Raw genomic sequence first — 22,463 nt, 5'->3', positions numbered from 1 at the left:
GTTTGGGACTGTGGGAAGGGAGGAGAAGGAGACAGAGGCCAGCCCAACCTTTATACCACCAACGTGATCGTGCTGTCTGGGTGGGTTTTTTCTGGATAGCTACTTCTAATTCAACGATTTCCTTGCCAAGGCACGGAAAATGAGTCACACAGTAGGCACTGCCTCTTCTTTCCTCCATCCTTCCCCGACTACCCCTACCTACAGGGAGGAAATTACCCCATTCTGGTGGGTGGCCTTAGGAGTTTCTTTTTTTCTAAGCAAGAATGATCTGGTCATCAAAGGGCTCTCAGGTCAGAATCCCAACCAGTTTTCCCCCAACCCAGGAGCCAGGAAACTGGCAGTAGGCTCCTCATTCAAGCTTTCCGAAGATTCCTAGCCAGTCCCTCCAGGCAAGATGAACTGAATGTAGGTTAAGAGGTGAGCAGTAAAGGGATGGCTCAGAGCCATCCCAGACATAGGCTTGTGTCCAGCTGTTTTCCAAAATATATTTGCAAATGGAGAAAGTGGGTATGGAGAAGGGACATTCCTCCCGCAACCCCAGGGACTGCCCCCCCACCCCGCTTCCACAATACCCACTCTCCACCGAGTCCTTATTTCATCTTAAAAAAAAATAATAAAATAAAACAACCAAAAAAACATAAGTAAAAACAAAACCAGAAAAGCACTCTGTACAGGGACCGGATCTGGGCGCTGCTGCCGTCCCCTGCTGTCCCCTTCTTCTTAGGGGCAGAGCTAGGTCTCAGGGAGTCTCTGCTCTGGTTCCTAGACACCCTCTTGGGGCCTCTTCCCTTCCTAGGCTCAGCTTCCCTGTCCTTCAGTGTCAGGTTCTGGAAGAAGTCAGGCTGGGCTGCTCCCGCAGGTAAGGAGACTGGCTGTGGCATCCAGTGGACCCTAGTGGCTGGGCCAGGGCTCCAGCATCAGTCAGGACTCCCCGGTGCTGCCCCCTCTTCCAGCCAGGCTGGGCGGCTCTCAGCCACCTACGAGTTGGAAGAGGAAGGAAGATTGCTGGCATGGCAGGCCGCCCTGGATGTGATCCAAGGGCCCTCTCCCTGCCTCGTCCCGACGCGGGCCATAAGTCAGGCCTTCCACACTCCCTGAGGGGCCAGCAGGGCCTCAGCGGCCCGGGCCTTTTGGCTCATACTGGCATGTCCAGACCCAGGTACTCAGGGTTCTCTGCTGTAGGGGTCCCTTCAAAGGTGCTGGGTGGAGAGCCCCGCTCTGATGGGTCCTGGTCCCAGTAATAGAGGTTGTCAAAGGCTGGGCTGAAGGCCGGAGAAGAGTGGGACTGAGGGGCAGCCCTGCCCCGGGGTGCCAAGTACTCGGGGTTCTCCACGGCAGCCCCAAAGGCAAAAATGTCTTTGACAACCCCATTCTTCCCAGGGGAGAGAGTCTTGGGCCTTTCCAGAGTGGAACCGGCAGGTCGAGGAGGAGGCCGAGGACCCTCTAGGGGTGAGGGGGGCTGTGGCCGAACCTCTGGCTGGTTCACGTATTCTGAAAGGACAAGAGAAGGAGGCTTGTTAGGGGGAGGAGCCCGTGTGTTCTGGCTGCTGCCCCTGCCCCCATAGTGGGCCCTGGGCTGAGCACCCCCAATCCCCACCTCCCAACCTCTCAGCTCGGGCCTGGACTCCATACCGGGCTGGGGGCTGTAGGTCAGGGGGGCAACGTAGCCATCGGTCTCGGGAGGAAGCGGTACTGTGGGGTCCTCGCTGTACCGCTGTAGAGGGCTGGAGTCATGTTGGGGGAGGTTCTGCAGCCCCTTGGCTGCCCCCATTCCCAAGTCGCCGTCAAACACATCAGAGCCAGCCCCTTCGGAAGGTGCCAGTGGAGACCTGGGGGGCTCCTCCTCCGAGGGCTCCAGACCCAGCGTCAGCTCACCACCGCCACTCTGAGGACGAGCGAGAAGGTCATGATGGGGGTCATTCATGATGGAGACTCCACGGGAGGTGACAGGGTCACAAGAGATAAAAGGAAGTTGCCTTCGGGGTTTGACACAGTCACTGTGGCAAGAGTGGGGTCACAGTTGGAAAGCAGTAGGAATCCTTGGGGATATTGGGGTCTCCTCCGTGAGAGGTGATGGTTGGGGGACATTGGAGAAAGGGACTCTAGTCCACTGGGGTCGGGGGAAGTAACCAGACACACCCACCACACTGTGACAGGGGGCACTGACCCTGGTGGATGTGCTGCGGTGCCTGCGGTGGGCTGTGCCCCCAGAGCCCGGGGTAGGGTCTGGGCAGAAGAAGCCTTGCTGGGGTACCAGGTACTCCTCAGCATCCACCAGGTCCCCCATGTCATCATCCTCCAGCAGCGAGCGGTAGAAGGTGCTGTCCAAGGGGCTGGGAGGGCCCAGGTCTTCATTCTGGGGAGGCGGGAGACAGAGCGTGGCAGCCTCTCCCCAGCCCAGCCTCCCGAGGGAGGCTCAGGGAGTACCGGAGTTCTGACGAGTCAGGCAAGGGCTGGGCTTGGAAGCCTGGGACCCAGGAATCATCTCCCTTTCCTCCCTCTAAGGGAGAGTGATCTTAACCATAGGCAGGGACGGCGTGGAAAGGCCCGGTACCTGGATGACCACAAAGCGCTGGGGGTCCCTGGCCATGCGGGAGAATTCGGCCACCAACTCCCGGAACCTTGGCCGACATTCAGAGTCGATCATCCAACCTGGGGGTGGGCAGGAGTCCAGCATCTCAGTTCTGGCTGCAGCCTGTGTGCAGAGCCCCTCACCCCCACCCCCAGCCTAGACAACCCCAGTTACTAGAGTCCAAAGCCCTCAGGTGGTAGAGAAGAGGTACCAGCCTCGGATCCTGAGAGAGAACCTTTGAGAATCTCTACTAGTTTCCCCTTTTTATTTTGCATTAAGTTTCTTTCTAGCTGGTCCTTGATAGCTCCTCTGGACCGGTACTGTAAAGGGAAGTGAGACCCTTTTGAGGCTGCATTAAACATACCCTGCTCTTGGCCCCCTCCCTTGCCCCTTGTAGGCCCCTCCACCCAGGCCCTCCCACTCCTCCAAGCAGCCGACCCAGCTCAACCACGCACATTTGACCATGATCATGTAGACATCAATGGTGCAGATGGGGGGCTGGGGCAGCCGCTCCCCCTTCTCCAGGAGGTCAGGGATCTCCCGGGCTGGGATCCCATCGTAAGGTTTGGCCCCAAAAGTCATCAGCTCCCACACAGTCACACCTGGGGCAGAGATGGGGTCAAGAGGTGGGGGGACCAGAGGGAGCGTTAGTGCACTGAGCCCCAGAGGCTCTATCCAAGAGCCTGGCACCATGGGGGAAGGAGGGGAGGGACGCAGTGTCAAGGGCAGGAGATACCCAGTCTTTCCGCAGTCCCTGGCAGACTGAGGCACTGGCAGCCCCTTCCTTCCTTCATGCTAAAGTGTCCATTAATTCGCTCCATCCCAGCTCTCATCCTTCCACCCACATCCCCCCCAGGGCCACGGCTCTGTGTCCACCCTTCTGACCCACCCCATCACACACCATAGCTCCACACATCACTCTGGTGGGTGAACCGCCGGCGGAGAATGGACTCCAACGCCATCCACTTGATGGGCACCTGGGAGAGCAGAGAAGGAAGTGCTCCAACCAGGTGTGGTGGGGAGGTGGCCGTTCTGAGTTCTCCCAGGGGCCAGACCCCACCCCCCCTTGCTTCACTCTGCTCCCTCCTCTGACCTTGCCCCCATCCGCATGGTACTCCGTCTCATCAATGTCCAGCAGCCGAGCCAGCCCGAAGTCTGTAATCTTGACATGGTTGGGACTCTTGACCAGCACATTCCGGGCAGCCAGGTCCCTGTGCACGAGCCGCACATCCTCCAAGTAGCTCATCCCCTGGGGTCAGAGGCATCTGTGTGGACCTCGCTCTGCCAGAGCTCTCCCAGGAAACCTCCTCATCCTAGCTCTGAGTGGAGACAGAGGCGTGCTCCCAAGGGCACCCGCAGAGCCCCGGCCCCCAAAGTGCATACCTTGGCAATCTGCACACACCAGTTCAGCAGGTCCTGGGAGCCCAGGCGCCCGCGGTGCTCCCGGACGTGGTCTAGGAGGCAGCCATAGGGCATAAGCTGTGTCACCAGCTGCACCGTGGATGTCAGGCAGATGCCCAGAAGGCGGGACACGTATGGGGACCCTACACCAGCCATCACATATGCTTCCTGGGAGCAAGGGTACACACTGAGAGGGTATGGGAAACCACTAGCCCCCAAACCACCACACACCCCTCCCGAGGGCTGAGCCGTGACTGGCGACACTCACTCAATCCAACCCCATTCGTCACAAACCAGAACCATGGCCCACAGACTCAGGAGGTTAAGAGTAGAGATCTGGGGGGATCACAAAGTGTCTCCTAAAACCCCAGTGAAAACAGAGCCCACAGCCCACACCTGCAGCCAGGGGGTCCCCACTGTACTCCCAGCTGGAGAGGGTGGAAGGGCTTACGTCCAAGATTTCTTTGTTGGCTTTGGGGGATGTGTTTTCCCTCAACACTTTGATGGCCACTGGGATTTTCACATTTTCCCCATCGGGGATCCAGATGCCCTGGGCAGAGAGAGGAGGATGTGAGCGGGAGGAGGGTGGGCCAGATGCAACCTGCAGTCGTCCAAGGGGTCACTACTTGTGCTCCCAATCCTTCCCCACCCTTGGGCCAACCCCATTATTTAGCAACAACCTCGCCATTTCAGCCCACTCCCTATCCCCTTACACATAACTGCCCCACCCAACAGAATCGCCCCCAGCCCCTGGCTGTCTTCCAGACAGAACCCTCGTCCCCGCCCTGACCGCATCCTCTGGGACCGCCCACCCAGGACTTTGGCCCCACCCCTGACCTTGTAGACGGTACCAAAAGCTCCGGATCCAAGCACCTTCACCTTCCTCAGCTCTGTCTCTTTCAGGATCCGCATCTGAGCCTGATTTGGCATCGCTCCGCTCGGTGTCAGGGGCTCCACCAGCTGGGGTGAAGGGGTGGTGCGTCAGTGCCGCGGGCCGGGCTGCAGACCACAGGCCACGCGACAGGCCCTCGGGCCGCCTCACCTCTGTCTCCTGCAGCAGCCGCCGCATCGTGTACTTCCGGATCTTCTGCCGCCGCCGCTTGACGAGGATGCCGAAGACCAGCCCCACGACGACGACCAGCAGAATGCCCACCACAGCGGCAATGATGGACGTCACAGGGCTGGGGGCAGGAGCCAGGGTCAGGGATTGGGGACCAGTCTGGGGCAGGAGGGATGAAGGGGTCCCATGGAGGGGCATGAAGGTCACTGGCGTTTGGAAAGGGAAGTTGGAAGGGTGACGTGCAGGCTCCCGTCCTGTTTCACCTACTCAGAAACCTCCCTCGGCTCCTTACTGCCTCCAGGATGAAGTCCAGACTCCTTGCTGGGCATTCAAAACCCTCTCCACCCACATCTCCAAATTGTCTGTGCTCTTGCCCAGGGCTCTAGCCCAGGATTCTCAAACTTCCTGACAAAAAATCACCAGGGAGCTTGTCAATATGCAAGAGTCTGGAGCCCTACCCTCCAGAGAGTCTGATTGTGGTATGAGGTGGGGAACGTGCACCCAGTGATTCTGATATTCTAGCCACATTTTCCACCCATAGGTCATGATTTCCACACCTCCCAGCCTTTGTTAATTCTACCTGGACCATCATTTCTGCATGAGGTCATCTTTCAAGACTCAGCTCATCCTGGGATAGAAGGATCTCCTGGGTGCTGACCCTACATCATTGTCATCCTTGCCCCCTTCCCTTGCTTAGCCAAGGGCTGGCACATCACAGACCTCTAATGAACGCTTGTGTCATGGACAAGTGCTTACCTAGGACATACTCCAATCTGTTTTTCTCCCCAAACACCCCACTGCCTAGAAATCAAGTCCAGTGATGGCAGTGATGGACATCACAGGGCTTGTGGCCTCATGGTGAGGGAGAGCCTATGCCCTCCAAGATCCTGCCCTAACCTGATTCAGACTTACTCCCTCCTCTGAGCTTACTCAGTGGCCTACCACAGCAGAACCTTCAGCAAACACGTCCTAGATTGTCCTGACCCCTCTCACCATGCTGCCTGGTTGCTTTCCTCCTAATGCAAGTGACATACCTGCCCCTCTTTCAAGACCTGGCTCCCATGCCACCTCGTCCTTGAAGCCTCCCACTGACCCCAGGTAAGAATTCATTGTCCCATCCTCAGTGCTGTAGTTGCGTTCTCTTCTCAACGTGCCTTGAGTCCCAGGGAGTTGCAGGCTGCCTGTGTCCCTTAGGAGACCCCTACCTACTCGAGGGTGGGGAGGTGCTGGGTGTCTTCGCCATCTTTTCCTGTTCCCTGCCCCCCAAGCATCCCGAGCAGGTCCTCCGTCCACTGGTTGAAGCTAATTGAAAGGAGGGTCCTTAGTGGAAGAGTGGGCTGGGGAGGGACATGTGTCATGTCAGGAGACCCCCTCCCTACAGCAGTGACCACTCAGGGGCCGGAGGGGGACTGAGGGGCAACATGGGATGTGTCCTGGGGACCAGGCTGACCTGGCTCTCTGCTCAGCGGGGCAGCCCTTGTCATCCAGGTCCACACAGCTGCACAAGAGAGAGAGTCCTGTCAACAAGGCTGGGAACCACCTCTTGCACTCACTCAGCCTCACAATATCCCCAGCGGTGGGTGTAGCTGAGTTATGATCCCTAATTGACAAAGGCAGAAACTGGGCTCAAGGTCACCAGGGCTCTTTCTACCACCCCACAGGGGAGGCCTTCTCCAATCTGCAAACCTGCATCCCCTGCACCTCCCTGTCTTGGGTAGGAAGTGGGGGGCACCCAGAGGACCATCAAGTCCAAAAGCTTGGCTATCCCCTCTGTAGAGGATGCCAGGGTAGTAGCTGGGCACAACCTGCACCAAGGACAGTCTGACAATACTGTGACCCAGCAGTTCCACCTCTCAGGATAGACCCTAAAAATGCCAACACCTGTACACTAGGGGGCATGTACAAAATGCTCACTTGTACATGGAGCTCAAGTGCAATAAACTGCACGCCCCCCCCCCCCCCAAAAAAAGGAGACAAGTTCAATGAATATCCCTCGAACAGGGACATGGTTAAATAAGACTACATCCATACAGCAGATTGAGTAGTTAAAAAAAAAAAAAAGGAGGTAGGTTCATGTGCGCTCACAAGAAAGAACCTCCAAGATACATAAAGTGCCGGGACGGAGGAGAAGCAAAGTGCAGAACTATATGTAGAGTACTATCCTGTTTACATTAAAAAATGCACACACACAGAAACCAAAACTGATTATATGTGAGTCAGATGAAATTGCTGTTTCTTGATCATTTTTGACTTCCCAAAACAGCAATCTTCAACCTAACATAAATGTAAAATGCATTTAGGTAAATGTGTAGAGCACACCAGAGTGAGCTGGTGGTTCTCCCCAGGGAGGGGAGGGTGGGGGACTGGGTGGGTGGGGGAGTGGATGAAAGGGCACTTCTGCTTTACAGTGTTTATACTCTGATACTGCTGAAAATGTGTATCACAAGAATGTATGCATGTATTCCATGTGTAATTAACAACTAAGTGAAAAACATAAAGAGAACAGGGCAGATCACTGTGTTAGGACATGGAAAAACATTGCAAGCAAAATTGCAATGCTGAGTGAGAAAAAGCAATTTCCAAACGATATGTATGGTCTATGATCCCATTTTGGTAAAAAGAAGTATATACTAGAATGTGCACAGATTAAAAACTGGAGAAGAATAATAATAACATATAAACATATACTTTATGTTATAATAATAATCCGTATGTTAGTGTGTGCATAGATTAAAAAAGTGGAGGAAAAATATTGCAAATTATTAACAGTGGGATAGAATTGCTAATACTATTCACTTTCATGCTTTAATTAAAAAATTTTTAACCACTTGTTACTTTTGTGATCAGAAAAAAAAGATATGAAAAATTAAGGGTCTCGGGGTAAGCAAAGGCAGAGTTGTCCCACTTTTAGAATAAGAGCCCCAGAGAGGGTTCTGGAACAAAGCCTTTCTTTCCGTGGAAAAGGCCCTCAGACTCACGAGTGGGTGCAGTTGATGGGGCATGGCTGGCACATGCCCTCCTCATCTGGGAACTTCCAGATGGGCATGAAGGAGAGGTCAGGCTTCACACCACTGGGGCAGCGAGCCACGCAGAAGGGAGGATCCTTGTAGTGGGTGCAAGCCACACACTGGTCAGCCTCCTGGGAGGGGAGGAAGGGTTTGTGGGGGGCTGGCACCGACACCCCCAGGGCAGCAGGATCGGGCCCTTGGGTCCCCTCTGTGCTTCCCTCAGTCACTCAGCAGCACTGTCCACCTTGCTCCTGGGACAGCCCCATACCTGCTGTGTCTGATGCCCCTGTTCTGCACCCAGCTCCCCACCTTCAAAGCTTGATCCCCAGGCCTGGTGGGGTGGGGGGAGTGTATTACCTAAGGTATAACAGCAAGTAATAATAGTAACTAACTTGTGAAGCCTTTTTCCTGTGCTCGGGCACTGTGCCAAACCCTATTTTGAGTTAATTCTCACTGCATCCCAATGGGGTAGGTACTAGTATAACGTTCATTTTACGAATGAGCCAGTGCAAGTGGGGCCTGGATTTGAATCCAGGTCACCTGATGTCTAAGCCCCCAGGTCTAACCACCTTAGCACAGCCACGGCCAAGGGCACAGGCTTCCCTGGGCCCTTTGCATGGTCTGAAGGGCCTCAGCGTCCGCAACTCTTGCTGTCCCCAGCATCCCAGCCACCTTCCACCCTCCTACCACCCTCCTACTGTTCAGGTCTGGGCTTGGAGTCCTCCCCAGGGGTATTTTACTGGACTTGGCCAGGTCCCTGGCAGCACCCCCAACCCTGCCCTGCTTCCCTCCACCCAGCTCTGAGCGCACCAGCACCTCACCGAGCCAAAGCAGGTCACTGAGCCGTTCTGGGGCTGACACTCGGGGTGGCACGGCAGACAGTACCTGTCCTTCACGTACTCCCGGGGGAGCCTGAGGAGAGGACGGCCGGTGAAGGGGTCTGGAAGGAGCCCCTGTGCACCCCCCAGCCCGGCCGCCCCCTCCTCTGCCCCACATACCCCTGCAGTACTCGGCATTCTTCCACGCACTGCTGGCCCCGGAGGAACTGGCTGCAGTTGACGCACTGGGTGGGCCCTGGACCCCAGCAGTGCCCGTGGGCACACAGCGGGTAGCAGGCCAGGCCCTCGCCCACTGCAGTGAGGAGGAAGGGGTCAGAGGGGACTCTCAGGGGAGACTCCAGGGAGCTGGCGGAAGAGTCTGTGGGCGTGGCTCTGAGCTGGAGAGGTGGGGATAGGTGACGTGCAAAGCAGGGAGGGAAAGAGTTCTGAGGTTCCAGGAACAGAGAGGAAAGGGAAGGGAGGGATGGCAAGGCAGTGTGGCAGGACCCTGCTAGAAGCCATGCCGAGAGGCCAGGCCAACCAGAGCTATGTCAAGGATGGTGCACCAGGGACGGGCAGTGCACACGCACAAGTAAGTCCCAGACTGCTGCTGCCAGAGGCCCGTGGGCACGCCTGAGCAGCAGTGCTGTGCTCCCTGTCTTACCGCACTCGACCTCTGGCCGGTTGGCACTGTGGAGCAGGGCCTGGTGGGGGTTCCGGAAGAGCTGGTCCCAGGGCACCGTGTGTACAAAGCAGAGGCGGGCGTTGCGGTGGATGAGGGCCAGCCCACTGCCCAGTTCCCGCAGAGAGCGCAGCCCCAGCCAGCGGATGCCCAGCCCTTGCAGGGTCAGCGAGTAGGCACCACTGTGGGAGGGGGAGTGCTCAAATGCAGGGGGGCAACGCACCACTGACCCTCCCCCCTCAGCAAGGGCTGCCCTCGCCTTCCTCCTGTCCCCAGCACACTCTGCAAACTTCCATGGGAATGCTGCTGCTGGAGTGCCCGGGGAATAAGAACCCCCATTCCCCCCCTACACACTCAGAGCTTCTCCCGGGCCTCCCGGGGCAGCTCCTCCTCCGTCAGGCCTCCCTCCCCTGGTGCTCACTCATGCAGAACTCGTCCCCGGATTACTCGCAGATTCTGGAAGACGTGGAGGTCCGGCAGGCTGTCTGGCCACGCTGAGATGTACAGGTAACCTGCAGACACAGGGTGAGGCTAGGGGTGCGGGGACAGGACGAAGACCTCCCAGCCCCATCGAAGCAGGATTCAGAGAGACAGAGCTCACCTGTGATCTCCTCCAGAGACTCAAATACTCTGAGCTGCTCAGGCTGTAGGGGGGCAGTGTTGGAGGCTCGGTCCCTAGAAGGAGGATTAGGAGAGGGCCAAGAAGGGGGTGGGTAAGACCCCCCTCCACGAGCTGGCCCTGCCATCCTCCCCAACCTCCCCTCCACTTAAACCCATTGCTCATCGAGCCCGGCTGTTCCCAACCTGAACTTCAAAGCCCAGGCCCTGGCTTGGCAAATATCAAAACAATATTTATATCCTTTGATCTAGAAATTCTACTTCTAGGAATGTGGCCTAGAGAGACACCGGCCCCTGTTCCCAAAGGCATGTGCAAAGGAGAACTGTTTGTTAGAGGGAAAATAAAAAAACTAAGGAAATTAAAAATTAAATTTTTTTAAAAATTTAAACTTAAAAAATTTAATTAAATTTTTAATTTATTAATAATTTATTTTATTAATTAAATTAAAAAATTTTAAATTAAATACCTAAACATCAGTAAATGGGAGCTATTAAATATAATCCTGATCTATCCAGACTACACACGAAAAACTAACATTCAGGAGCGTGTAGTATCTGCTGGGCACGGTTATAGGAGCTTTACAAATATTAACTCATTTAAACTTTATAACACCTTATGAGGGCGGGACTATTTTTGCCCCCATTTAACAGATGAGGAAACTGAGACTCATCAAGAAGGTCACACGATTAGTAAGTGGTAGAAGCCAGGTCTCAAACCCAGGCAGCCTGGGCTCTTAGCTGCTACTCTTTGCTGCCACCTCTTCCACAGCTGTGGAAAGAACAAGGCAGCTGGACATGAACTAACTGTCATAACCAGCTCTCCAAAGCCAGGGGCAGACAATATTCACAACAGGCTCCCATTTTAAATCAACCTTTCCCCCCAAATTACTAACACTACGTTTCTCTGTGCGTGTGTATCCATATACGTATGAACGGTCTAGAAGAACACACACAAATTGTTAAGAGTGGTCTCCTCTAGAAAGGGGAGTAAAGGTGGAGAAAGTGTTGAAGGGAATTTTCTCCTTTTTTAATACATATTTTTATTGAAGTATAATTCACATACAATAAATTGCAGATTTTTAGTGTGCAGTTTAATGAGTTTTGTCAAATGCATTCACTCACCTATCCACTACCCCAACTGGTATACAGAACATTTCCATCACCCCAGAAATTTCCTTTGTGTCCCTTTCCAGGCCCTCACCCTGGCGCAATCACTGTTCTGATTTCTCTCACCACACAGTGGTTTTGCCTATTCTAGAGCAAAGGGAATCATACAGTGCGGACTCTCTCTTGTCTGACTTATTTTGCTTAACATAACGTTTCTGAGACACATTCATGTTGTTTCACGTATCAGTAGGCCATTTCTTTTACTGCTGAGAATTTCACTGTACGGATATACCACCTTTTACGGTTGACCCTTGAACAACGCCTGGGTTACGGCACCAACCCCCCACAAAGTCGAAAATCCAAGTATAACTTTACAGTCAGCCCTCTGCATCCATGGTTCCGGATTCAAGCAACCCCGGACTGTGTAGTACTGTCGTACGGATTTATTGAAAAAAGTTCACATTTGAGTGGACCCACGCAGTTCAAACCCGTGATGTCCAAGGGTCAGCTTTGTTGATTCCTTCAGCTATTGATACACATTTGCATTATTTCCAGTTCGGGGCCATTATGAATAAAGCTACGATGAACTCAAAGAGAATTTTACTTTATCTGGATGGTGTGACCTCCATACAAGTGCATGTTCATAGATAACATGTCATTTATGAGAAAAATCCCAGGAATTCCCTGGCAGTCCAGGGGTTAGGACTCCTCGCTTTCATTGTCAAGGGCCTGGGTTCAATCTCTGGTTGGTGAACTAAGATCCAGTAAGTCGCGCGGCACGGCCAAAGAAAAGCAAACAAAAAAGAAAAACTCCCCCCTCCAAAGTCCCTGCTGGTCTTCCACCTGCTTCCTTTGCATCCCTGGCCTCCCACCTCTGTCTCCCGCCATCCCCGAGAAATGCTTCCACTTCTGGGGCCTCAGGATTCGGTGACTGCCCTGATACTGCCTCAGGCCATGTGCCCACCCTTAACTCTGAGTATCCTTACCCCTCAAAGCTCTCCGGCACAAACGCCAGGCTCCCAAAGATCTTCTTGCAGCCAGCAAACTCCTGGATGTTGGCACTGGTGACCGCCCTCACTTCCCGCAGGTGTTCCATGCCCAGACCATAGCACACTGTGGGGAGGGGGACAGGGGGGCACCTCAGCCTCCACATGGAGCACCAGGAATTCAACCTCCTGGGTCCTGTCCACAGTCCCCTCCTGGGGCCACATGCCCCCTCCTCACATTGGCAGAGACATGGGGGAGCTTGTGGGAGTGCTCAGGGGAGGGCCAGGGGCAGAGTCAGTGGGAGAACAGGACCGGGTCCCAGGAGGGTCTGAGGGAGGATGGCACACAGCGGGCTAGGCCAGGGTGGGTGTGCAGGGGGCGGCCACTGGGTACCTCGGGCACAGGGCTTGCTGCATTTCTCACACCGCTGGGTTCCATCCTCAGCTGTCACCTCTTGGTTGTTCAGGGGACAAACCAGGGTGCAGGATCCCACGTCCGTGGACAGGTAGTTGTCTGAGGAGATCAAGATCGTCTGTCCACGTGCCCTGGCCTTTTAGCACTGCCCCACCATGAGCTGTGTGACCATGCCCAGGTAGTGCAATAAGAATGATATCAACCGATACCGAAATGCCCTTACACCATATCTGAGCCCTGGACACTCGTCCACTCCTCACGACAACCCTGTGCGGTAGGCACCGTTAGATTCCCATTTTGCCAAAAGGGAAACCAAAGCACAGAGTTTTCTGTTTAAATTACTCAAGGTCCCTGTGCTAGTAAGTGGAGGAGCCAGGATGTGAACCCAAATGATCTAGCTCCACACTCCGTACTCTCACCCACCATGGGGAGGGTACGACCAGGACCCAAGAGCCCACTGCTGTCTCCTGTGACAGGAGGAAAGAGGTCCCCAGGTCTGAGGCCAGTCCCTAAATGCCCATCAGTAAATAGGGGAGCTAGTAAATAAAACTCTGATCTATCTAAAAATCAACATTTAGGGGTGCTTAGTATTGTCTGGGCACAGTTATAAGAGCTTTGCAAATATTAACTCATTCAAACTTTATAACCACCTGGTGAGGATGGGACTATTTTGGCCCCCACTTAACAGATAAGGAAACCGAGACACAGCAAGAAGGTCACGTGACTAATAAGGGGCAGAGCCAGGTCTCAGACCCAGGCAGTCTGGCTTCTGTGCGTGGGCTCTTAGCTGCTATTCTGTGCTGCCACCTGCTCCACTGCTGTTGAAAGAACGAGGCAGCTCAGTACGAACTGCCGTGACCAGCTCTCCAAAGCCAGGGGCGGACAGTACTCACAACATGCTTGCATTTACATAAACCAAAGTCCCCAGCAAAACTACTAAAAGTACGTCTCTCCCCGGCACTCACAAGGACAGGTGGTCACGCAGCTGGCGCCGAAGGTATAACGGCCCTCGGGGTTGGGCATGGACTCGAAGGTGTCCGTGTTGTAGGTGACCAGAGCTGGGCAGTGCAGCTCACAGATGCCACTGTGGTTGAAGTGGAGGCAGGCCTGGGGGACAGGCAGCTGGTGGGCACTGGGCTGTTTGGCCCTGGTGTGCCAGAGGGTTAAGGGCAGCACCAGGCGGGACGCCCCTCCCCTTGCACCCCGAGGGCTGGGGCGCCGGGGGCACGTACCAGACAGTCAGAGTGCTTGGGGCCCGTGCAGCCGGCAGCACACTGCTCGTGGCAGCAGTCGGTGGGCTGCGGGCCCTTACAGCGGGCACAGCCGCTAGCACAGACGGTTCGCGTCACTGTTGGGCAAAGGGTAGGATGAGGGCTGGGCGGCAGCCTAGGCACCGGGCCCCTTCACCAGCATCACCTTCTGGGGAGACTTCCTGCCTCAGGGAAGATGCCGAGGCCTGGCACCCACCCGCTATGTCACCTTTATTCCCACCCAGCCCCTGCCCCCAGATTCTGGGCCTCCCTATAACTCACAGCTCTGACAGTCCTTGGAACTTTCTCCCCAGCAGTGGGGAGCTTTACAAGCTGGAGAGCAGGGTGGGCCTGGGGAGAGACACAGAACGGCAGTGAGAGAGACAGAGACCAGGAGACAGAATGCACAGTGAGGGAGAGACGCAGGCAGGAGGAGAGGACTCCGAAACCGGAGGCATGATCTGGAAGCAGAGGGAGACAGGGCAGAGAACCGCAGAGATGAAGAGACACAGAGAAAGAGGAAATGGGTGGTGTTAGTGCAGCGGCAGCGGGGGGCGTGGAGTAAGCCGGGAGTCTGGGGTCGGTGGGCTGCGTGAGAAAGAGAGGCGACTGCAGGCGGCGAGGGGCGTGGCTTACAGGCCCGTGAGCGGTTGGTGTCTATCAGCATGAGGGCCAGCTGGTTGTTCCTGTGGAAGATGTCCTTCCACACAATCGTGTCCTGGTGGCAGAGCTGGGGGTTCCGCTGGATCAAGACCCCTCCCTTCAGGATCTCTGTGGGGCGGGCAATAATCAGGTGCTTCTTCCCTCATCTGTCATCTTCTGACCTCCCTCGGGGCCTGCCTGCCTTCTAAAAGGGGAATGGGGCTCTTAAACACGCCCCAGGTTCCTCAGGGAGCAGACGAGACTCCTTCGGCATCTCTTAGCCCTACCAACACCACCCCACACGTGAACAAACGGAGATCCGGGGCGGAGTGAGTTGTCCGTGTCACTGTCTCCTCTCCTCCACCTCTGCTCTGTGCACATTGCTTAGCAGTTAAAAGAGAGCGTGAAATCCAGCCTCACCACCACTAACTCGCTGTGTAACCTCAAGCAGGTCACTCATCCTCTGTAAACCTCAGTTTTCTCATCTGTAAAACGAGAATAACACTGATGCTTCCCTTGCAAGATTAAAGCACGACTGAAATGGGGTTATGCAGGTAAAGCACCAGGCTCTCAGAGTCTGGGACGCTGTCAGCTCCAAGGCTGCCGCGTACAGTTACAGAGGTTGTTCACTGTACGTGTGCATTCAGCCAGGAAGTGGGCAAAACCCCAGCCTGCATCCTATCAAGCTATGTGGGCTGGCACAAGCTGTGACTTCCTGGGAAGAAGGGAAATCTTTTTCGAATCCTCACAAGGGCGCCTCCCCTAGCTCCACTTGCATCCATCCGGAAGGGACCCCAGTTCTTATTCACACGAAGCATCCCCATGGCTGACAGGGGCCCTGGTCAGTTCTCAATCACCAGCAGGGAGTTTCAACGATAAGGATGAGCACCTGTGAGGCTTCGCAGCTGCAGCTCCTGCAGCCCTCCCGGAGCAGCGCGTGCAGCAGGGGGGGCACCTTCCAGAAGGCCTCCGTTGTCCAGCACGGCCAGGGCATAGTTGTCCTCAAACAGCTGGGTGCCTCGTACGATCCGCAGCCTCTGCAGGGGGACCTGACTCACTCGGTTCTTGGCGATGAGCACGTAGCCCTGCACCTCCTGGATCTCCTGGGAGGGGACAGGGTAGGGTAGGGCTAAGGCAGGTCCAGGCCCTGGACCACTACCACCGCCCCCCCGCACAAGGCCTCCTCCAGGTTACCCTGTGCTCGGGGATCTTGGGCAAGGCCCCCAGCCACTGACCAGTCCTGCTCCCTCAGGCATAAAATGGAGATCAAGGCCACTCCCCACATCCCCGAACCAGATTCTAGTACGATCAAGAAAGAAAAGGGCGGGGGAACACTCTGTAAACTGTAAGCAAGCACCCCACCCTCTCTGCATCTCAGTTTCTTCATTTGTAAAGGAAAGGCCTGGACGAGGTGATGTTTGTGATCTGACAGACTAAGCATCGCACCTGAGGCCCCGCTCCAGGGCACCATGGACACAACGCAGAGGCTGGTTTCCATTCTCTCTCCTGCTCCTGACCCTTTCACATACATTTTCCATGTGATTTCAAAATGGGCCCCCCCAGGGAGTTCAAGCATGTCTGTTGCTCCCAATATACAGATAGGGAAACTGAGACCCAGTGAAGCCAAGGGCCTAGATCACATTCACATGGCTTGTCAGTGGCAGAACTGGACCGGGAACCGGCCAGCCCTTGCATTACTCCGGGTAGGAGGGGGACAGTGGCTGGGGCAGTTGGACAATGGAAGGTGATCATGCTGGCAAGAGAGCAAAAAATTTAGCAGAGGAACGGGTGCATTCCCCCCAGAGGTGTCCACGGCCAGCCACATTGTAGAGAAGGAGTCAACTGGTCTTGCAGTAGGATGGACGGGGGTTAGACAACAGAAAGGACTTCCCAGTTGAGGAGCCACAACAAAAGAGGAAATACAGGGTGGGGAACACTCTTCTACCACCCATCTGCAAGCAGAGGGCTCAGCCCAGCAGGAAACAGGGCCTGGCTGGGTTTTGCCCATGGGCCTCACCTGCAGGAAGGAGAGGCTGGCATTAGCAGGCAGGTAGGTGAGCTCCAGGTTACCCTGCACCACCTGACAGCCCTGGTAGAGGTGGCGGAGCATGTCCAGGTGGGTCTCGGGACTGGCCAGCGGCCGCAGCTTCATGTCTGTGCCGGTGCACACTGGCAGGAGAGAGAAGATGGGTCAGAGGGCACTGCCCAGTGAGCTTTGCCAACCTGGCCACCTCTGCCAACCTACTCGCCAGAGTCATGCCACCGCAGACAGCGAGAAAGCACAACGGAAGGATCCCTCCTCCTGCGTCACTTGTACCCACAGAACGTGCAACAGCAAAAGAAAGTTTGCAAATTTGGGAAGAGGAGGGACATCAGGGGAGAAGCTCCCCTGACTCGGCCCATCCTGAGAATCCAGAGGGCGTCTCGCTGTGCCAGCCTTAGGGACTTGCCCGTTTGATCCAGAGTGTTGGCTGGCAAAGAAAGCCTCCCTTTGTCCCAAAGGCACAACTCAGGGCCAACGGGTAAAAATCCCCCAAGAGAAGCGATGATGAATCATGAATCCTCTGGATACCCCTTGACCCTCTCCCGAACAAACAACGCCACCCACGTGCCAACCTCCTGGCAAGGGGTACCCACCCCCACAATGCCACCCAGAAAGTGGGGAAGGAGGGTCAGCTGGAGTCATAGCTGGGGCATGGGGACCACCAGGGTCCTGGTCACTGCAGGGACTTCTGGAATTCCCCCAGGCAGAGAAAAGGAACATCAGATCCCAACTATGGGCATCCGGACCCGAGCTGCAGATGCTGAGCCAGAGTGCTGCCTACTCCAAAGGCTCCTACGCTGGTACCTCACCCTTGCCACCTCCTCAGCGCAAGACTCCAGAACCAGCTGGCAGAATCTACGCCACGAAACTCCTGCCACAAGGGCATTACGTCAGCCCTGTGTACCTGCCTGGTGCCAACCACCGGCCAAGGGGCGTCAAGATGAGCTGCCGCCCAGTCCACCTGGACCCCAGCCCGGTGTCCCTGAGACCAGAAGTACTCACTAAGCCCAGGAATACTAGAAGGGGTACACTAGCCCGGGTAAGGGGGCGCTCTGGGCAACAGCTGGCACCATGCTTGCCAGCAGTGGGGGCGATTAAAGTGCCCAGTTAAACCCGTTTTTCTGCTCTGGTGAGAAGATGAATCACCTGGCACATCTTGCCCAGGAGGGTGTGCCAGGGGGAGGTGGGTGGGGTGCACCCCCAGATCCACAGGTGCCTCAGCTGCCCTGAATTCCTGCTGGTCCCCACTCCACCTCCCAGGGACTACATGCAGACTCAGGGGGACAGCACCGTGGCTGACTTTGAGGTCTGATCCCCTGCTCTCCCAGCAGCTTGGAGCCTAGGGTCAAATCCTGGAGGGTAATCAGAGATACCCCCTGCCTCCAGAAATCGGGGGAAAGGCTGGTGGGACAAGCCCCCAGGGTTCTGGCCTGGGCCAATGGCCACTAGCTGGCAGCCTCCCAGGAGCACCTAGAGTGGTCTCTGTTCCCACCCCTCTGGCCAGATAGGGAAGGAAGCAAAGAGGGAGGAATGGGAGGACCCAGAAATAGAACTCAAGGGTCCCTCCCCCCAGACTCCCAAGAGAAACAGGAGCCGGGGATGGCAGGCCAGGCCCAAAATAACGCCCGCTGCCAGGACCTCCCCCAGCCTCGGCAGCTTCAGCTGCTTTGCAGGCACAGCTGTCTCCAGGCCCAGACCCCAAGGCCCTGGCCCAAGCCCGGGGCAGGGGCCCGTCTCCACGCCCTGTGCCCTCTGCCGCCTCGAAGGGACACCAGCTGCGGTAGCCAGGCAATAGGAAAACAACAAGGGAACGCTCAGCAGGCACTCCGCGTGGAGCCTCATCCTCCAGAGGCTGCGACTACAACCTCGGTCTTGCAAAGAAGGAAACTGAGGTTGCCAGGGGTTATTCTCCCCAGATCAGAAAGCCTGTGAGCAATAGAGGGAGGATTTGAACTCGAGTCTGCGCCGACTTCAAATCCCACATTCCTTCCACTAGACCTAACTGCACACACACCCCTCCCCACACCCTGTTCAAAGGTAAATACACACCAGCTCTGTTGATGCCACTGATTACATTATAGGCTTCGGGCAGGGCTGAGTGGCTGAGCTGGGTAGGAGGACCAGAAGGAGCAGCAGCCCCGCCCCAAGAGTTTGTTTGTGTCCGTTTTTGAGTCTGATTCAGACTAAATGTTTGCAACAGGTGGTAACGTTGGGAGCCTGAGACCTACTCCCAGGGAGCTGGAGGCTTGGGGGCTAATATCCTCCAACCTGACACCTCCTCTACCTCCACACTTCCCTCCCCCTCCCATCTCCTCACTCATCTCCCCCTCCCCAGTCCTCGCCATGGTCCCCATATCCACTCTGCCCCCCACTGATTTTCTGGGGCGGGGGTAGGAGGTCCTGTTCCACACAGGGGAGCGCTTTGTCTCCGGAGCACCTGTCCCTCGGGAGCCTCGCCCTCCAGATCTCTGGGGCAGTCAGTGTGACCGGAGCCAGGGACACAGTGGGCCCTGGATAAGTGTTTGCGGGATGAATGAATGAATGAATAAATAAATGAACTCCAATCAAGACTCTCCAAACCAAAAGGGACCAGTTGAGGTCACCATGTCCAGCCCTCTCTTCAGAGGCTGGTCACGGCCGCCATGTCCCTCTAGCTGGGTGTTAGTGGTCAGGTCCCAGCTCTGGGGGGCTCTCAAGTGGGTTCTTTCTTCCCCAGCAGCCTTCAGCCCCAGCTGCCTCTCTCGCTCACCAGCATGAAAGCCAACACTTCCTTTGGTTTCCATGAACACTGCCTGCATCCCCAAAGCTCACCTCCCCCAGACCCGTGGGGCCAGAGCCCATTCCAGTGACACCAGGACTCACCCACCACACACGCCTGGGGCCAGGGCTCAGGTCATTAGGCCACAACCCTAGCTGGGCCACTCACGGTGTGACCTTGATCAAGTCCCTGGATCTCGAGGGCAGAGGTCAAATCAGATTCACCTCTACGTCCAGCAGTGCCTGTGACTTAGCAGGCACTCAGTGAATATTTACTGACCTGACCTTGACTGTGAGTGGGGGATGATGACAACTCTTACTCTCTGCAGAGAAATTACACGAGAGTTAAATGAGGTGATGAATCAAGAAACAGTCTGTAAACGTGACAAGGCTTTGTAAACAGAGCTGGGGCAACACAACATCGGCTATAATAATTCTCCCACTCCTTAAGAGAGCACGCACCCCTCACCCCGTCTCGGCTCTCTTCCCAGGGGTGGGGAGGAGAGGTGGCCTATTAAGAGATAGGGGTGTCACCCCAGAGGGGTTTCCCACAGGGCAGGGAGGGGGATCTCTTTCCAGGTCATCCCAGCACCCAGGGCCAGGCACTACCAGCCTGGCCCTACACCAGCTCCCCAGCCGCAGCCCGACACTGGTCCCTCCCTCACCCGTAGCCCTGTAGGTCCCACTGGCCTCTGGCCTGGTCCTACCCTCAGTCCCCTGCCATGCCAGGAGGGCCCAAGAGGAAGGCAGACATCGGCTGGTACAGGGAAGGAGAGGACTCCAAAGCCAAGAGGGAACCTGGTGGGGGGCGAGGAGCAGCTCACCCTCATTTTCTTCACCCTCATTTTCTAAAGCCTAGATAAGGGAGGTCATTCACCTAAATAACAAAATAGCACCTCTACCGGAGTCTGACCACCTGAATGCCCCTGAGGCTTTGCTTAACCCATTCCTGTCGAAGGGAATAAGACTTTGGTCAACTCTTAATGCCTCCTCGTCAGAGTCTAAAAATGCCCTGGACATGATTGGGTCGCTGGGAAGCCTTGGCTAAGTCACTTCGTTTCTTTGAACTTCAGTTTCCTCATCTGTGCACCTACTTCACAGGATTGTTGCAGAGATGAAATGAAACTGTAATGGATGAGAACCAGGCAAATAGGAAGCACGCTGTACTTTTCTAAAAGTTAAGGCAAGAGAAGTTCATATAGCAGGAGTCCGGGTAATTCCAAACCCAGAGAAAATTAACAGTGCTCTGTGTTTGACTTTGTAATACAATGCATTTTCTCTTTCGGCATTTGATCCTATCTTTCAATTATTTTTTTTCTTGAATATTAAAATGAGGTTACTTTCCCTGAGTATAGCAAAAAGAAGGATGCTGTTGGGAGAATCATTCAGGAATTAAACTATGAGCTCTGCAAGATGTGTTTGCTGCGCTTTACAAAACCTTGACCTCTAAGAAAAGAAAATCCCAACCCTCTGGGCCTTCCCCATCTCCCTTTCCCCCACATGCCTGCGCCAGCCCTCAGCCCTGGCATATACCGGGCGTGCTAGAGGCAGCTGAGTGGGGCTCTGCTTTTAGCCATTCCCCTGCACAACACACCCAACACCTCTCTCTGCACCCAGCACTGCAGGCGGAGGGGTGAGGAAGACCTGAGAAGCTCCCTGTCAATGGCGGGAGAACCGACCCCTCAGATCCCAGCACTGCAACAACCCGGCCGCCCTCCCCCTGCTCGACTCCCAGGCCCAGGTGAGGAGGGCTGCGGCTCAGCCTGACAGCCCAGCCTCGCCTGCCTCACCTCACGCTTCTCAGAAGGTCAGGGGAGAAGACGCCTGCCTGGGAAACACGGAGGGGAAGGGGAGGCTCCTGGGAAAGAGGAGTCTCCTTCCTCAGAGAGAAGGCTGCGCGGGGGCACCTCCCGCTATTCACAGCAGCTCTTGAGGGAGTTCCTTGAGAGGGCAGAGTTCAGCAGGGAGACTGCCGTTTGGTCACACAAAGGCCAGACACACAAACACACAGACCACACAACTCAAGAACACCCTAGTATAGACATCCCTCAGATAACACAGCAGAGCTCTGACAGAGGGGGCCCTCGGGCAACACACAGACAGCCCGACACCCACCCCTTCTCCAGACTCCCTGATCCATGAAGACCACCCACTACTCCTAGAACATTCTCATTCTGTCTTCTCACAACCAGGCGATGTAGGGAGCAGCAGCGGCCCCCCAATGTTCAGGGCAGATGAATATAGTGATTTTGAAGCTGTGGTTGGGGGTTGCACTGCCTGGGGTCCAATCTGGGACCCACCAATTACTTGCTGCTTACTTCACCTCTTGAAGCCCGGGTCTTCAAGCCTGGAAAATGGGCACACTAGTTAGGACTTCTCTTACAGGGTTGTTCTGAGGATGAAAGCAGGGAACCCAGACAAAACACGCACAGCACCTGGTACACAGTGTATTTCCAGTACACGTTAGCTTTCACCGTTATCGCACCCAGACGGACAGATAGGGCAAGACACACACTGCACCCCACCCCAGCACCCTTCCCCATACACAGCCCAAAGGAAAAGGCAGGACAACCCGGCCCTCGGCATACCCGCATCTGGCCCCGTTCCTTACCCTCCCCCTCCCTCCAAGTGCCCAGGAATCCCTCAGAACCCTCCCACTTTATGCCCCAGACCAGGAAGCCCACCGCCACCCCTCCGTGACCCACGCTCTCCAAGTCACAAAGCACAGAGCCCTAAGTCGGCCCTAACGAGACTTGTTCAAAACAAACGTCTCCCCCTTCCCCCACGCCAGTCTCCGGCGTGAGGCAACTCTGCAGTCGGACTGGCCACCCTCTGCTCCCCGGCTCTGGCTGGACAGGTTGCTTTCCCCACCTCCCCCCTCCACACCCCGATCGTGCCAGAAGCTGGAGTAACTCAACCCAGTCGGCCGAAAGGGGGCGGGGAGGGGGCCGGGCAGAAGGGACCCCCAGGAATCCAGCCCAGTCCAGTCTGGAGGCGGAGGCTGCCAACTGGAAAGGCTTTGAGAGAGGCGCTTGAGGGGGCTCAAGAAAGGGGAAACACACACACACACACACACACACACACACACACACACACACACACA

General features: G+C 55.7%; 1 protein-coding gene across 3 annotated transcripts in view; it reads right to left on the bottom strand.

Annotated features, from left to right (window-relative positions):
* Positions 1 to 465: 465 nt before the first annotated feature.
* ERBB2 (erb-b2 receptor tyrosine kinase 2) overlaps positions 466 to 22,463 on the bottom strand; it is a 22,698-nt gene continuing 700 nt past the window's right edge. Inside the window, exons 2-27 of one of the 3 annotated variants that reach the window (XM_027094671.1) lie at positions 16,577 to 16,728; positions 15,449 to 15,662; positions 14,554 to 14,688; positions 14,200 to 14,268; positions 13,900 to 14,015; positions 13,633 to 13,774; positions 12,647 to 12,766; positions 12,253 to 12,379; positions 10,143 to 10,216; positions 9,963 to 10,053; positions 9,524 to 9,723; positions 9,040 to 9,172; positions 8,863 to 8,953; positions 8,012 to 8,172; positions 6,484 to 6,531; positions 5,016 to 5,154; positions 4,811 to 4,933; positions 4,425 to 4,523; positions 3,956 to 4,141; positions 3,666 to 3,821; positions 3,474 to 3,549; positions 3,028 to 3,174; positions 2,555 to 2,652; positions 2,168 to 2,356; positions 1,633 to 1,885; positions 466 to 1,491 (exon numbers count right to left, since the gene is read on the bottom strand). In XM_027094671.1, the coding sequence (XP_026950472.1) occupies positions 1,136 to 1,491; positions 1,633 to 1,885; positions 2,168 to 2,356; positions 2,555 to 2,652; positions 3,028 to 3,174; positions 3,474 to 3,549; positions 3,666 to 3,821; positions 3,956 to 4,141; positions 4,425 to 4,523; positions 4,811 to 4,933; positions 5,016 to 5,154; positions 6,484 to 6,531; positions 8,012 to 8,172; positions 8,863 to 8,953; positions 9,040 to 9,172; positions 9,524 to 9,723; positions 9,963 to 10,053; positions 10,143 to 10,216; positions 12,253 to 12,379; positions 12,647 to 12,766; positions 13,633 to 13,774; positions 13,900 to 14,015; positions 14,200 to 14,268; positions 14,554 to 14,688; positions 15,449 to 15,662; positions 16,577 to 16,728 (3,695 nt within the window). In that variant the 3' untranslated portion in view covers positions 466 to 1,135. The other 2 variants (XM_027094672.1, XM_027094673.1) reach the window with 2 other exon arrangements.

The sequence above is a fragment of the Aethalodelphis obliquidens genome, unplaced genomic scaffold, assembly GCF_003676395.1.
Source record: "Aethalodelphis obliquidens isolate GAN/ISIS:26980383/991018 unplaced genomic scaffold, ASM367639v1 scaffold89, whole genome shotgun sequence".
Taxonomy (NCBI): domain Eukaryota; kingdom Metazoa; phylum Chordata; class Mammalia; order Artiodactyla; family Delphinidae; genus Aethalodelphis; species Aethalodelphis obliquidens.
The sequence above is the reverse complement of the archived record's forward strand: the minus strand, read 5'-3'. Positions and strand labels throughout refer to the sequence as shown.